The 17079-nt window shown below is 41.7% G+C and overlaps 1 protein-coding gene across 2 annotated transcripts in view; it reads left to right on the forward strand.

Annotated features, from left to right (window-relative positions):
- Positions 1-1863: 1863 nt before the first annotated feature.
- Positions 1864-17079, forward strand: part of LOC106565147 (uncharacterized) — a 63606-nt gene continuing 48390 nt past the window's right edge. The window contains exons 1-17 of one of the 2 annotated variants that reach the window (XM_045711995.1): positions 1864-2666; positions 3012-3038; positions 5282-5566; positions 5832-6101; positions 6380-6664; positions 10641-10703; positions 10873-10896; positions 11154-11201; positions 11393-11446; positions 11637-11693; positions 11822-11908; positions 12070-12088; positions 12197-12228; positions 12339-12379; positions 13030-13096; positions 13482-13522; positions 13763-14374. In XM_045711995.1, coding sequence (XP_045567951.1) covers positions 2609-2666; positions 3012-3038; positions 5282-5566; positions 5832-6101; positions 6380-6664; positions 10641-10703; positions 10873-10896; positions 11154-11201; positions 11393-11446; positions 11637-11693; positions 11822-11908; positions 12070-12088; positions 12197-12228; positions 12339-12379; positions 13030-13096; positions 13482-13522; positions 13763-13855 — 1551 coding nt within the window. In that variant the 5' untranslated portion in view covers positions 1864-2608 and the 3' untranslated portion in view covers positions 13856-14374. Of the gene's footprint in view, positions 2667-3011; positions 3039-5281; positions 5567-5831; positions 6102-6379; positions 6665-10640; positions 10704-10872; positions 10897-11153; positions 11202-11392; positions 11447-11636; positions 11694-11821; positions 11909-12069; positions 12089-12196; positions 12229-12338; positions 12380-13029; positions 13097-13481; positions 13523-13762; positions 14375-17079 lie in introns of those variants that run through there. The other variant, XM_045711996.1, reaches the window with a different exon arrangement.

Raw genomic sequence — 17079 nt, forward strand, 5'->3', positions numbered from 1 at the left:
ATATACATACATTATACAGTACATATTAGATATGTAGTATATATTTTTACTGCAACCGCAAACCACAGGAGGATTCTGGAGCCCGCTATCAATGAGTGTAGACAGCTTCCTGCTGCCACTATGCTAATCACCAGATTGAAGGAGGAGAGGTATGGTCCCCATGTGGGTAAATGGGGGGCCCTGCCTTGATTGGGTAACTGAACAAATAAACTGCATAATAACTAAATGTGACTGATCAATTATGTGAGTCAGGGGCTGGGCCCAAGAGGCAAAAAAAACAAATAACTTTTTTTATATCCAACCAAGGGAGCCTGTTGTCAATGTTCAAAATACACCAGAGAACATATTTAGCCACTGAGGATCAATAGTTAGGCAACAGTGAGATACTTATTTTTGGAAAGGTGGATTTTTAAAAGAAGAAGCTCGAACTGTTTGGGCGCAGACCTGGATAGTATGACAGATCTCTGCAGTAGATTGCAACTCCGCCCCCTTTGGCAGTTCTATCTCGACGGAAAATCTTGTAGTTGGGGATGGAAATTTCAGAATTTTTGGTGGCCTTCCTAAGCCAGGATTCAGACACGGCTCGGGCATCAGAATAGATTCAGGGCATAATGTACAGACAAGGGTATTGTAGGATGTGGGGACAGTGGGGGTAAACCTAGGAATGTGTAACGATGGGAGAGCTTGCATCTCTGGAGACACCAGCTAAGTCAGATGAGGTCACCCTATGTGTGGGGTGTGTGACAAAAGAGCTTTCTAAGGCATGTTGAGCTGGACTAGGGGCTCTACAGTGACATAAAACAATAACTAACCGAAACAGCAGAAAACAAGCCATATTGACATTAGAGAGAGGCATGTGTAGCCGAGTGATCATAGGATCCAATGATCAGCAATATGTGAGTCCGGGAGCCGTTCGGTAGTCGCTACTATGCTAGGCAAGTGGGAGGCATGGCATTCAGAAAGCTAGCGGGCCGGGGATAGCAGATGGGTCTTCGGTGACAACGCAACGGAAAGCCTGTTGAAACCACATCGGACAATTACGTCGGCAGACCAGTCGTGATGGATCGGCGGGGCTCCCTGTCGGCAATAAAGGGTCCAGGCAAATTGGCAAAAGAGGTATTGTAGCCCACGAATTAGTGGGTATACCTCTTCGGCTAGCCGGGAGATGGGCCTGGCTCGAGGCTAGCTCAAGGCTAACTGGTGCATTAGCCAGCGGTAGCCACACGATTGCAGCAAGCTAGCTGCGATGATCCGGTGTAATGGCCCAGAGCTTGCGGCAGGAATCCGGTGATGTGGTGGAGAAAAGCAGTCCGATATTGCGCTGTGCAGACTGGCAGGTATTGACCGAGCTATAACTGGCTGGTGACCGAGCTAAAGGTGAAGACGGTTAGCCGTGGCTAACAGTGACTACTAGCTAGTAGCTAGTTAGCTGGTTAGCTTCTGATGAAGGTTCCAGTTATAACGTATAGAAATAGCAGATCCGTACCACATTGGGTGGGGCGGGTTGCAGGAAAGTATATTTAGATCGTAGGTGGAAAGTGAGATTAAAATATATTCAAAAAAACGATGAGACCAACTGTTTACATGGGATAAAACAAACACACGTCCGACTGCTACGCCATCTTGGAATGGCCTGCGATTAGACCCGCTTTCGAGAGTCCAAATCCTTCAGCGCTTCATTAACCATCACCATCGTACGTGGATGAAGAGGGTGTTTCCGTGCCACAGCAGGTGCTTTGCTGGATTCTAACAATGAAATTGACAAATGTATCAATCGTAATCTAACCAAATAGCCATAAAATTAGGCTACTCAAATTGGCCTAAACCGCACATGGTTCTACAAACCTGATTGATCTTTTCCCGACACTTTTTCATATTTATGGGCACGTCAGAAGATGAAGTTACTTCTTCGGCGGCTGCTGCTTTTTTTTTAGGAGGCATGATCAAACGGTTAATCTCAAAGTTAGGCTATATAAAAATGTTAGTATAAAAACAGCAACTGCATTCTCAGCCTACACACGTTCAATGTTATGCACTTCAAGCAATACCGCCGCAACGCACAAGGTTTACATGAACAGGCACTGACATTTAGGTACCATGACATTTAGGTACCAGTTAGAGCATTCAAGGTAAACTGATCAGTCCGAGTAGTGTGAACTCGCTTCTTCTTCTCTCCTCCGTTCCTTCCTTCCTTCCATCCTTTCCTTTACTGCGTTTATCAGTTTAGCTTCACTGCTCTGGCATATTATTAAACATGACTCACCAAACATAAATTAAATATGAAAGTAGAAGATAAATATTTTTCTCATACAGACAAGTTAGTTTGGTTTTAAAAATCGAATTGTCGGCAATAATGATACAAAATAACATCTGTTAAAGACAGATAGCTTGAGAACTTAAAAATAATGACCGATAAATGATTCTGAATGTTCAGCCTCTTTGTCCTCTGCAACATGACATTAGCCCACAGTTGTCATATGAGACATGTGGTTTTCCTGTGAACAAGCTCCACATCTGCTTTTCTATTGAAACATTTATTCTTTGTCCCAGTCACAGCCACCATCTTCTGTGAAGTCAGACTAACAGTATGTATGTAGCTGTCTAAATAATGACCTTGTTCATCCCTGATATGGCTGGTCGTCTGTTTTTGCTCATCCTCCTTTTCGGTGAGTTATTTTTCCGTTCCAAGTTCCATCATCTGTTTGTGCTACAGGATATTCCATTCTTCTTTCCCCTCTTTTAGTCTTTTACTTTAGAAACTCTTAATATTTCAACATGTTATGGTTATAATAAGTGTGTCTTATTCCATTGATCATCCTATTAATTTATATTTCTCTGTCATTATTGTACATTTTGTTCAGATAAGAATGACCACTGCTTGATAACATGGCTGTGAATGCATTCCAGGCTATTCTGCTTCGCCAGCTTGTGTAAAGTGTTCCCATCTCATGTTTTCTTATTTTTCATAATGGCTAAAAGAGCATGATAATGACCCATTTTGTTATGTCTAGATACCTTCCAGTACCTCAAAGCCAAAGGTCAGTAGCATTATTATGAATTTAAAGCTGCATTATGGAACATTTTGGGCTACCAGACAAAACAACGGGTTACCAAAATATTCAAGTAGTGATTGAAATATTTTCAATAAAAACGTTATTTTGATGAATTCATCGGAGTCAACATTGGTCAGCATCCCCATGGAATGCTTTCGACACTTTGTAAAATCCATGCCCCGACTGTTTGGTATACTCCGTGTAGTCCCGACACAAATCTAGGGTTGGTACCCAAGCCAGCTGGTGGATCATTCTAAATGTTCCGTTGCCAGGATGACTGTCAATGTTCTTATCCCTTGCTTTCTAGCTAGGCAACTTCGGCTAACACAGTCACGTCAAACAGTGCAGCCAGAATAACAGCAAAGAAGCTGTATTTGCATTTGTTTAAGCTGTTTTCTACAGATTTTTTTGGGGGGATACATCCATAACAATGAGCTAATGACTCGATGCGAGATTTCGCCTGGCATAGAAAATGTGCTCTCTCTCCAGGACACTATTCAGAGGAGCTAGCCAACTACAGTACACAGTTAACATAATCACTTTAAACTGAAGCTGGAATGACAGTAAACTAGCTGCATTTTGTGTTTTTCTATTGGCATTTCTTTGAATATATCCATAAAAATGATACTGATTCATGATTTTGACTGGCTTAGAAAACCTGCCAGACTGTCTCATCCCGACACATTCGTTCATTACTATGTGACAGCAGGAGATGATCGAATTTCAATATTGAAACAATGTTGCAAATATCAGAGACAGACAGCAAGGTTAATGCAAATCTCCGCTGTTGAAAACCAAATGCTAGTCTACAATAAATGCGATATAATATCTAAATGCTTTTTACAGTGGAGATCAGGTTTATAAATTGCCTGGCTGTGCTGATGAGATAGTGGACTGAGCAGTCAAATGGAATAGTGAATAGACCATTTTTTGTGTTTGCAAACGTTGCACGCATCGCCCTCGTGCGGCAACGTTTACAAACACAAAAAATAGTCTATTCACTATTCCATTTGACTGCTCAATCCACTGTGGTGACAGCACAAAAAAAGCCTCTATTTACATGTTGCATATGAGTCCATTTCACACTACTTTTGGATTATAATTGGAGTTTAAGGCTCGTATGAATGTCCTGCTTAATATAATGTTTGTCATCATTGCAAATCAACTGCATTATACTTAAAAATAACTTCAACTTCAACCAGTAAAATGGCTCTTTGGCTATCATTTGCTACAGCCTATGGCTATGTCAGTGAGTGTTTAGCATTCTAGCTAACAACTTGCTGCATCCAAAGATCACAACCAAATATAATCTTAGTGGCTGTTCAAGCAAGAATCAAAACATCATTGTTAGCGTAGGAGAGCCCCCCAAAATTATTTTGTTTAGAAGAAATAAAAACGTAAATGTAGGCTATGTTGAATGGGAGCAGATGGCGTGGCTTTCTTACTGCAGCCAAGAGTCACGCGCATCTGTACGTGATGTCAGTGTGTCGTGCACTGGAATGTATGGAATGCCATTTGGGTCTTCGCATTTCAAAAAGATACACGAGAAATAACACTGTTTGATGTGTCAAATAACACTATTTGAAGCGTAAAATAAGCTTGTTGACCAATCAGGACCTGGATATGACTGCACGTCACAATCATTTAACACGTTCGTTACCTTTTTACGTAGTTATTACAGATTGATTACACTATCACTTGTATTTCATATGTCACAGCGATTCACCGATATGTATGATGCTAGTAAAGTTTTTGGTCTTGCGCACCTGCCGCTTCAGTACAAGCGCAGACACACCTCCCCACGCTCTGGGACAGTTCTGGTCAGAACAAAATCCATCACTTCCGTTGTTTGGCTGTGCCCATATAGCAACGTTCCACAATGAGCATATGTCCTGGTGGAAGGATGAAAATAAAACACATTTACTCAGAACAATAATACGTCTTTAATGAAAGACATGTCCTTCATCTTTTGTTTAAATGTTGGCAACCGTTTTACAAAAGCAAAATGCCCATCGAAGCCGAGGATTATTGTGTGATAACTCCCTCCTAAGGGCTGTTCCTGCCACGGGTTCTCATTGTTTATTGTTAAATAGACAACAGTGTCTTAATTGTTTTCTCTTTCAAACTCATATAATATTAAGTGGTACATTATCTGTATGAGTAGTTAAACATTGAAAATGAATTTATAATTCAATTAAAAAATACACTCCATCATCCCTCTGTCACAGATCTTCCTCAGCCCAGTCTGACAGTGATTCCTGCAGTCATCAAAGAGAGAGACTCAGTTCAGCTGAACTGTCAGACTCCATCTGTCTCTGAGTGTTACTTCAAAATGGAAGGGCAAGTGGAATTCACCCTACCATCACCCTGTCAACATGAACTCACAGGAACACTACTGGTGAGGTGGACAGGTCAGAGTTCACCAGCTGAGGTCAAAATACAATGTCAGTACAGTGCTACAGGTTCACAGTTTAGATCCATGTTCAGTGAGCCTTCAACAGTCACAATTCAGGGTAAGAAGACTATTTGAATGGTTGTAAACAATGTACTGTCGTGCCATCATTACCATGTTCCTCTTGTGATATGTTATCATACTGTGTGTTGTCATACGCTAGTACATGAAACAATCAAGCAATATATTATATCTCCTTAATTTCCCATACTGTCACTGCATGAGGTAATGGACTCAAGATCCTTAAGTCTGATATAACAAGGAGGGACTAGGCTATCAGTAAATTTCTCAAAACTGCTAAATGCTAAATTCCCCTATTCTCACAGACCTTCCTCAGCTGACAGTCATCAGAGAGACAGAATCAGTTCAGCTGAGTTGTGAGACTCCTCCATCTCTCCCTGTGTCTCACTGTTACTTCTACATAGAGGGGAGGAAGAATCTTCCAGACTCATTGTGTACGCAGACAATAACAGGAACTCAGCTGCTGAAGAGGGCAGATCAAACATTTCCAGTTGTGGTCAAAGTGAAGTGTTACTATGCTGTAGGGAAGTCTCACACATCTCCGTTTAGTAACTCTGTCTCAGTCACTGTTCAGGGTAAGTAGGTGGTTTAAACAATGATACACTTCACTGTTATACTGTATTAATTATGCTCGTTCTGAAAATGAGAAGAAAAAAAAATAGAAAATGAGATGTATTTCCTAAACGTCTTCATTTGACATAATGATAGGATTTACTGTACTTTGTACAAACATAAATGCTGACATAGTTGAACATTTGATTAAAGGATTTTCCATACTGTTAGTATGTATGGATTACCTGTAATGTTTTTTAAATGCAACTTTCAAAGAGACACTATTCTCCTGATCTCACAGACCCACCTCCTCCCAGGCTGACAGTCAGTTCTACAGTCATCAGTGAGAGAGACTCAGTTCAGCTGAGCTGTGACTCTCCTCCATCTGTCTCTGTGTCTCAGTGTTACTTCTACACAGAGGGGAGAGATCCTAAACCCTCACCCTGTACGAAGTCACTCACGGGGACTGAGCTGCTCTCGTCGGCAGGTCAAAGTTCATCTGCTGAGATCAAACTGAGATGTTTTTACACAGTAGAAACTCACTTTCCATCGATGCACAGTGGTTCTGTCTCTCTATCTATTCTTGGTAAGAAATTAATATTCAGATTGTCTTGAATGATTCTGTTAAAATCACAATTTCACCCAATGTCATTTCAAAATAGTTGTTGTGAAGACAATAACCATATAATATTTGAAATGTATATGTCAAAAGTAGAGTTCTAAGATCCCTCAGGAAACAACCACAGAGACAGGCCAAAGTACAATCAAAGGTTCTTTATAAACTCATCTTTACACAGTAATACACAGTATCACTACGGCCCTATTAGAAACGTATAAATAGGCCGGGATTTAGGGCTGTAGACTAACTAGAAGCAATGGGCCAAACTAACATAGAAGTTGATTCGCGATCGGTGGCCAATGTTCATTTGAGTCCTTCCGAGCAGGGTTTGTTCGTTCGGTTCTACCCGAGCAGGATTAGATTGGCTCAACCCGAGCAGGGATCAGCTCTTCGTCCCGAGCAGGGATTGTTAGTCGATGGCTGGTCTGGTAGTCGATTGCTGGTTTGGTGTTCAACGGCAGGTCACCTTCTGTCCCTCGCTCCTCACCGGCCTGGCTGTGTGGTAAAGTTGGGTGTAGCCTCTCAGCTGCGTCAGGCGTGTCCCCGTGTCTGTAGTCGTGGGGGACAGAAAACATACAATTAGAGGATGTACTGGCCAACAATTGGGGACTGACTGTCACACTCACACGTTTGAAACAAGCACTTTCCTAGTAGTGCTTTGTGATTTGTGTCTTTCCTACAGCAGGGGACCAGGGGTCGAAAGGTCCCTGGTTCAGCTCCTTTTAACTCTAGTTCTGGGGCGTGTTTAGCAATTAGTTTGAGGAGGGAGGAGGTGATAGAATATTGGCAACAACTGTCTCAATGTCACTTTAGTCCATGCTAATCTGTTGAATCACAGCACATCATACAAGCAAGCAAAATAGTCCATGCGATTCAATTTGATTTCACACGTGAGAATGTAAGGAATTAAGTGAAAGGAAATAATTGTAGACACACAGCACACATGATTAAATGGCACTCATAAATATAAATGATATCAAATAAGACATGCTGATATGTAATATAAAGAGAATGGCAGGCTCTAGTTTAGTAAGTCAGTGTCACTTGTGACATATAAACTCATCAAAAAAAGAAATGTCCCTTTTTCAGCACCCTGTCTTTCAAAGATAATACGTAAAAATCCAAATAACTTGCAGATCTTCATTTTAAAGGGTTTAAACACTGTTTCCCATGCTTGTTCAATGAACCATAAACAATTAATGAACATGCACCTGTGAAACGGTCGTTAAGACACTAACAGTTTATGGTTCATTGAACAATGCTCGTTCATTGAACAAGCATGGGAAACAGTGGTTAAACCCTTTACAATGAAGATCTGCAAGTTATTTGGATTTTTACGTATTATCTTTGAAAGAGAGGGTCCTGAAAAAGGGCAAAAAAATATTTTGCTGAGTTTATATGTCACAAGTGAAGCAATTAAGGTCACAGTTAGGACACTAAAGAGACCTTTCTACTGACTATGTGTCATGCCCTGGCCATAGAGAGGGTTTTTATTCTCTATTTTGGTTAGGCCAGGGTGTGACTAGGGTGGGCATTCTATGTCCTTTTTTCAATGTTTTTGTATTTCTTTGTTTTGGCCTGGTATGGCTGTCAATCAGGGACAGCTGTACATCGTTGTCGCTGATTGGGAGCCATACTAAGGTAGCCCTTTTTCCCACCTTTCCTTGTGGGTAACTTTGTTTGTGGCACTTTGCTCTCTAAGCTTCACAGTCGTTTTGTAATGTTTATTGGTTTTGCTGGCGATATTTCAATAAAGAGGAAAATGTAGGCTCACCACACTGCACCTTGGTCTACTTCATCCGATGGTCGTGACAGAACTACCCACCTTCAACGGACCAAGCAGCGTGGTAAGGAGGAGCAGAGGGTTCAGGACTCCTGGACTTGGGAAGAGATACTGGACGGAAAGGGATCCTGGAGACAGGCTGGAGAATACCGCCGCCCGCCAGAGGAGATAGAGGCAGCGAATGCAAAACGCCGTTTCTGGGAGGATCGGCTGGCACGGCAAGAGGAGGAAAGGCAGCCCCAAGATTTTTTTTGGGGGGAGGCACACGGGACGGTCGGCGGAGCCGAGGATGGAACCAGAGCCAGTCGGGGTGAAGTTGGAGGTGAGCGAAGGGAGCGAAGCAGAGACAGTGAAGGAGTTGATGGGGAGATTTGAGGAGAGAGCTATGAGACAGCTGCTGTGTTGGTGCATGAGGCACAACATTTGACCTACGGAGCGTGTCCTTGAATTGATGTCACCTGAGTCAGCTCTCCATACTCATCCTGAGGTGCGTGCTAGCCGTCTGGTGAAGACTGTGCCAACCCCACGCACCAGGCCTCCTGTGCGCCTCCCCAGCCCTGCACGTCTTGTGCTAGCTTTGCGCTCCAGACCTCCAGTGCACCTCCACAGCCCGGTGAGTCCTGTGCCCGCTCCACGCACAGTTTCCCCAGTTCGCCTGGAGAACCCAGTGCGGCTTGAGCCAACTCCCCGTGTTTACCGTGGCGAGCATTTGACTGGTCAGGCCCCGTGCTATGGGGTGATGCGCACGGTGTCAAGGCCGAGCATCCACAGGCCAGTGTGCTCGGTGCCAGCGTCCTGCATTTGCCGGGGGGAAGCGGGCACCCAGCCAGTAGGGGTGGTGCCAGTCCTGCGCTCGTGACCGCAAGTGTGCCTCCACGGCCCAGTGTATCCGGTGCCGTGGAGGCTCCCAGAGCCAGGCCTCCTGCATGTCTCTCCAGCCGGGTGTGTCCTGTGCCTGCTCCCAGAGCCAGGCCTCCTGCATGTCTCTCCAGCCTGGTGAGTCCTGTGCCTGCTCCCAGAGCCAGGCCTCCTGCATGTCTCCCCAGCCTGGTGCATCCTGCGCCAGAGCCGTCTGCCTGTCCAGAGCTGCCAGAGCCGTCCGCCTGTCCAGAGCTGCCAGAGACATCTGCCTGTCCGGCGCAGCCAGAGCCGCCCGCCTGTCCGGCGCAGCCAGAGCCGTCCGCCTGTCCGGCGCAGTCAGAGCCGCCCGCCTGTCCGGGGCAGCCAGAGTTGCCCGCCTGTCCGGCACAAGTTAGGCAATTAAGGTCACAGTTATGAAAACGTAGGACACTAAAGAGGCCTTTCTACTCACTCTGAAAAACAGCAAAAGAAACATGCCCAGGGTCCCTGCTCATCTTTGTGAACGTCCCTTAGGCATGCAGCAAGGAGGCATGAGGACTGCAGATGTGGCCAGGGCAATAAATTGCAATGTCCGTACTGTGAGACGCCTAAGACAGCGCTACAGGGAGACAGGACGGACAGCTGATCCGGGATTGGTACATCCAAACATCACACCTGCGGGACAGGTACAGGATGGCAACAACAACTGCCAGGGTTACACCAGGAATGCACAATCCCTCTATCAGTGCACAATCCCTCCATCAGTGCTCAGACTGTCTGTAATAGGCTGAGAGAGGCTGGACTGAGGGCTTGTAGGCCTGTTGTAAGGCAGGACCTCACCAGACATCACTGGCAAAAATGTTGCCTATGGGCACAAACCACAAAAGCTGTTCTATTAGATAATTAAGCTGTTCTGTCGATATGACACCAGCCTCAACACCAATGTCTGGGATCATCAGCACAAGTAATAGAATGTTTGTGTTCATCTAGTGGAGTGTTTAGATCGTATCTATGCGCTGTTATACTCCTGCTGTTAGATAACATGGTGACTTCATTCTAGGAAGCTGTCAACAACAATCAACACCTTATCTGTCCTGAAAGACTTTATCACCTTATGAATTGGTCTTATCATCTCTATAATGAGGAGAAATATAATCTACCAGGGCTAGAAGCAATCTGTCCGTAGTGATTTTTATAGTCCTACTTTGCCCACTTTGAATAGACAAGTTATGAAGGTATTTCAAAAGGCCAACAACACCATGATGATCATTAATACGATCATGAATAAAATGCTAATTTCATTAATATGTGTTTTCTCAGTGGGTTTGACTCCAGGTCCTAGATCTACTTTGCCTCCCAGCAAGACAGTGAGTCCTACAGAAGGTGTGTTGGGCCTCTAAATGACCATCTCTGCAAATAGTAATTATACAGTCAAGAGTTTAGATTACGGGGCTGTAAAATTAAGTGTCCCAAATGTGAATGTAAAACCTTATTCTTGTGTAGTCATATTGCTTCCCACTTGTTTCAACTGTTACTACTACCTTTACCCCAGACACCACAGTGACACAAACTACCAGTAAGTAGATCCACCAATTTTAACTTTTTTGCAAATACAATATCTTTGTTCACATTTTCACTAAAGCTCTGATCGGTTAACAAATAGATGTATTCATAGCTGCTTGTAATTTCAGTCCAGATTTTTAACCACTTTTAATCCATCTGATTTGTAGGTAATCTGTAGAGTACTTCTCTCTTTCTGCTTATTGAAAGACCTTAGATATTACATTAATTTACATTTGTTCTTGTGTAATATGAGTAATCTCTTCTCACCAGGTTTGACCTCCCCTTTGACCCCTAGCACGGCAGTGAATCCTTCATCAGGTCTCTTAGTCATCCTTATCTAGTTAGCATATAGAATAAAACAAATAGAGTAGCTTTATCTTCTCCATGTTGAGTTTTTTCCCATCACAAATTTGCCTCATTACAAAAAGAGGTTGATATTTGATTGATTAAAATCAACCCATTTAGATGTATTTTTGTATAATCAGATCCAATGATTTGCTTTGCATCAGGGTCGACTGTTTGCTGTACTTTGACCACTGACACCCCAGCGAGTCCAACTGAAAGTAAGTATAGCCAATAGATTTAATTTAGTTTGCTTAATGTTTGTGTCTACTAAAGCATAAACCAGTTTTGCAAATATAGCCAAATGTAAATTCAGTCAGGGCTTTAGGATTAATCAAACAATTTGTCTCTTCTTAGAAATATTTACTTAACTCTGTAATTAAACTGTCCTTCTCTCTTGCATGTGCCCAGGGGGTCAAAGCTCCACAGAAAGTGATGTGGAATCAAACAGTAAAGAAAGCATTCTGTGTAAGTATCCTTTTCTAGCTGTCTTTTATCACACATATGAAAACAGAGCTGTGCACCTTTTCTTAGAAGAACAATAATGTGGTCCAAGAGCTAATGACCTCTCCCGTTGTCATCATGTCACCAAATAGTGGGGCAATTATGGCAGGCAGCAGTGGCTTCTGGAGTGGGCGTGTTCCTGGTAGGATTGACAGCTGTCTGTCTCTGCAGGAGGACCAGTGAGTACATTTGATTCTGCCTAACAAATCATTTGCAAATTTACCGTGCTGACAATAATGTAAGTTCCTTTGGCATGGGTTAATTTATCAATTCATTTTGATCATATTGTATAGATTAGACTATATTCAATATAATTAATTTAGCCTCATTTGTTTTTCAGAGAAAACCAATTCTCAGAGGTAAGAATTCCCTTGTGAATATGATGCAGATTGTATCAACCTTTAGTTCTGTTTTGTCCATGATGAGATGTTCTTACCACAACCTTCTCATACTTTTATGTTGTACAGACCTACAACCAGACAGGATGATCACAGCCAATGTATGTTCCAAAACTAAATACATAAAACATACACACAGATACGACTTACAGAACTATATACACGCATTTACAAACACTGTAATTCCATTTTCATAGTGTTTCTGTTGTAGATGATTTGGTGTCTATGGGAGCGGTGAGCAGCGAAGTCATGGTGAGTATTCTACATTACAGTGGTATCTGTACACATATACCCCTCTGACAGAGGAGGCTGGTGGGATGAGTCATAGGAGGATGGGCTCAGTGTAATGATTGGAATGGAATTAATAGGACGGAGGCAAACAAATCAAACACATTAAAACTGTTTGACTCCATTCCATTCATTCATTTCAACGATTACAATGAGCCTGTCCTCCTATAACTCCTCTCACCAGCATCCTCTGCCCTCTGACTGTCTGATCTGAGGATCAAGACCTTAATGTTTCATTAGTAGTGCTTCAACATATGAATGTTCAAAGTTTCAAACCAACAGCTATATTTATTTACAGATTTATATGGTCATTTATATTTATTACCAAATAATAAATGATTTCTTAATACATTAATTCATGTTTAACCTTGTAAATGTGTTCCTAAGTAGGTACAGAGTTTAGTCGTATGACTATTTTTGATCAAATAACCTACATCTTGCATTGGACATGTGTAGACCTCAGAATGACACAAAACCCACAAACACTTCCTGTGATAGAAAGGAGGGTGCAGTTCATGTCACAAGTTAGAGATTAGAATAGACAGACAGTTTGATAGACTGGAGGACAAAAAGTCTCTCTTCTCTCTCTTCTTCTCCCTCACTCTCTACTACAGGTGGATTCAGGAGATGCTAGAATCGATTCTCAGATCACTTCTGTATTGTTCACGTTCACGCCCTCAGGTTTGTCCCTCAGATCTTGGGATCATCTGCAAGTGCACAGCTACTGTACATGCTTAAACTTTGGGCCTTACCTTATCAACCATATCAAAATGCATATATGACATTTAAAACAGAAATGAATGTGTCAGAGCATCTGTGGTGCGTGAGAATAGAGCTGTAGATCTGCAGGGTGGTTTGAGTCATGAGGAGAAGTGTGAAATGACATCAAGCCCTGTTACTTGCACTTCTTCTGTTTGGCTGTTAGTAACGCAATAGGGCAAACTCGACAAAGTAACACACATGCAATGTACACATGTAATATACACATGATCCCCCCTCAAACACACACTCATACATACATACACAACCTCTTACTCATGGAATTGTCTCTCTCTGTGATGTGCAGGTCCTGTTGATGTGGATACACAGACATTTGCAAATGAACATGTATGTACTGCACAAATGTCCTATTCATTGTATTATATTATATTGTTATATTATTATTATACATAGCATTGTTTTCACAGACAGACTGACTAGAGGATAAAAGTATCTCTCTTTCTCTCACTGTGTTTCATGACTTTCAGTTTAAGATTGGTGTTACATCCTCATAAAATACCCCTTATGAATTACATTTACAGTATTGTAGATTCGAAGCCCTAAAGTAAATATTTGTATTTTCTCTAGTCTGATACGTACCACGTATACAGCTCAATCCCCGACAGACCAGCAACCTCAGCCCAGCAGGATGGGTTGTACAGTCTTCTGCAGGGACACTGAAACTACACCTCTGGCTTTCTGTAGATACGTCTCTCACATCTCACACAAATACATTTTTTTATCATATGATATCCTTTGTTTATCACACATCCAGTTACTGTAAATAAGTTGCTTAACAGGTAATATATCTACTGTATTACACATGGACCACTGGTTTCTGTTACATATCTATCCATAATATCTGTTACTGTGTTAATATTTTTATTTGGGGTTTTTTGGAGGGGTCCGGGGCATACTCTCCTTTGAGCATTTTCTTATTTCTTTTCCCTAGTAAATGCTGAATCTACTGTATGTATGTCTATTATGTTGACTGTTTGATACCTCCTTCCATATTGAAATTAATTGTTGGATACAATTAATTTCCTATTGGGCAAAACATAATCCAAAACACAACCAAAACAAACTGCAAATGCATACAAACTCAACTTTGTTAAGTCACAAACTTGATGCATTTATTGGGTGCAAAGAATATAGGACCAAAATACATAATGTTTGACTATGTAATACAATATAAATGAATTTGTCCAAATAACTTCTTGAATTGGGGGACTATATACATAAAGTGCTTTTATATCTAAATTGTAAAACATACAATACCTTCAGAAAGTATTCCCACCCCTTGACCTTTTCCAATTTTTATGTTACAGCCTGAATTTAAAATATATGAAATTTAGATTAAAAATGTTGTCACTAGCCTCCACACAATACCGCATAACGTCAAAGTGGAATTATGTAAAACAATATATTTTTTTAAGTGTCAATAAGTATTCAATTCCTTTATGCAAATCCAAAATAAGTCGAATAATACGTTGCATGGACTCACTCTGTGTGCAATAATAGTGTTTAACATGATTTTTAATGACTACCTCATCTCTGTACCCCACACATACAATTATCTGTAAAGTCGGTCAGTCGTGAAGTGAATTTTAAACACAGATTCAACAACAAAAAAACAGGGAGGTTGTCTAATGCCTCACAAAGAAGGAAACTTATTGGTAAAAAGAAAGCAGACATTGAATATCCCTTTGAGCAAGGTAAAGTTATTAATTACACATTGGATGGTGTATCAATATACCCAGTCACAACAAAGATACTGGCATCATCCCTAACTTAGTTGCCGGAGAGGAAAAAAAACCCACTCAGAGATTTCACCATGAGGCCAAATCATTAAGGGACTGGGGAGTTTTTCAGGATAGATAAGAAATTTAACAGAGCTAAACACAGGCAAAGTCCTAGAGGAAAACCTGGTCGAGTCTGCTTTCCACCAGACACTGGGAAATGAATTCACCTTTCAGCAGGATAATAACCTAAAACACAAGGCTAAATCTACACTGGAGTTGCTTACCAAGAAGACAGTGAATGTTCCTGAGTGGCAGAGTTACAGTTTTAACTTGAATCTACTTGAAAATCTATGGCAAGACCTGAAAATGGTTGTCTAGCAATGACCAACAACCAATTGGACAGAGCTTGAAGAAATTTGAAAAGAATGATTGGCAAATGTTGCACAATCCAGGTGTGGAAAGCTCTTAGAGACTTAGAGACGCAGAAAGACTCACAGCTGTAATCGCTGCCAAAGGTCCTTCTACAAAGTATTGACTCAGTGGTGTAAATACTTATCTACATGAAATATTTCTGTATTTCATTTTTATAAATTAACAAAAATTACAAAAAACATGTTTTCACTTTGTCATAATGGCGTATTGTGTGCAGATTGGTGAGATTGTTTATTTATTTAATAGATTTTGAATTCAGGCTGAATTAAATCTAAAATACTGGATTATGCAGCCAAATATATTTTTTGGGCTTCACTGTCCAAATGCTTATGGAGGAGAGTGTATGACCAATAAATTATTCTGATTATTCAGATAACTCTCTCTCTCCACGCAGTGATGGGTACAGCTTTACAGGTGAGTCATTATCTAAACAAATCTATCAGGGCTGCAGGTCTTCATGATCTGACTTCCCTTAAAAAGATTTAGTATGACTATATTCATTCTGACACTCAGTCACTCACTCACTCACTCACTCACTCACTCACTCACTCACTCACTCACTCACTCACTCACTCACTCACTCACTCACTCACTCACTCACTCACTCGCTCGCTCCTTTTGAGCATAGCATCTCCACATATGGTTTTCCACACTGTGTTCTTCTGGGCCAGGTCCCAGGCTGATCTGGTGTTGAGTCCCAGGTTGTGTAGGTCGTCCCCCAACTGGTCGGACCACCTGGCTCTCTGTCTTCCTCTTGGGCGTGGCCTGTTGGGGGATGGCTCCTTGAGGATGAGGGCAGGCAGGGAGCTACTGCCAGCAAATAACATTCTGACCCACAAACTAAAGACCACATTCCAATCCTAAATGGTTGTAAATCTAGTGGGAGTTCACATCAGTGATCCAACAACAGTACAGACACCCTCTACAGCAGGGAGACAAAGGGTTTTAGTATAACTGTTGGAGTGGCTTACTCTGTAATTCATTGTGTTGATGATGGAGGATGTTGTTTAGAACACTTTACATTAGAAACCTTATGTAATTTTGTTCATAGATATGAAACCAGTCTCAACACCAACGCCTGGGAGCACTACCACAAGTATTACAATTTCTTTGTTGAACTGGTTCAGTGTTTAGATCATATCTATGCGCTGTTATACTTCTGCTGTTAGATAACATGGTGACTTTATTCTAGGAAGCTGTAAACAACAATCAACACCTTATCTGTCCTGAAAGACTTTATCACCTTATGAATTGGTTTTATCATCTCTATAATTAGGAGAAATATAATCTACCAGGGCTAGAAGCAATCTGTCTGTAGTAGATTTCATAGTCCTACTTTGCCCACTTTGAATAGACAAGTTATGAAGGTATTTCAAAAGGCCAACAACACCATGATGATCATTAATAAAATGCTAATATAAATGCCTCTAAATTACCATCTCAAAATAAATTGTACAGTCAAGGGTTTAAGGGCTGCGGAATGATTACCAGGACACATACTGAGAGCATGCACTGACCAACTGGTAAGTGTCTTCACTGACATTTTCAATCTCTCCCTGAATGAGTCTGTAATACCGACATGTTTCAAACTGACACCATAGTCCCTGTGCCCAAGAACACCAAGGTAACCTGCCTAAATGACTACTGGCCCGTAGCACTCACATTGGTAGCCATGAAGTGCTTTCAAAGGTTGGTCATGGCTCACATCAACACCATCATCCCAGAAACCCT

This window comes from Salmo salar, unplaced genomic scaffold (assembly GCF_905237065.1).
Source record: "Salmo salar unplaced genomic scaffold, Ssal_v3.1, whole genome shotgun sequence".
NCBI lineage: Eukaryota > Metazoa > Chordata > Actinopteri > Salmoniformes > Salmonidae > Salmo > Salmo salar.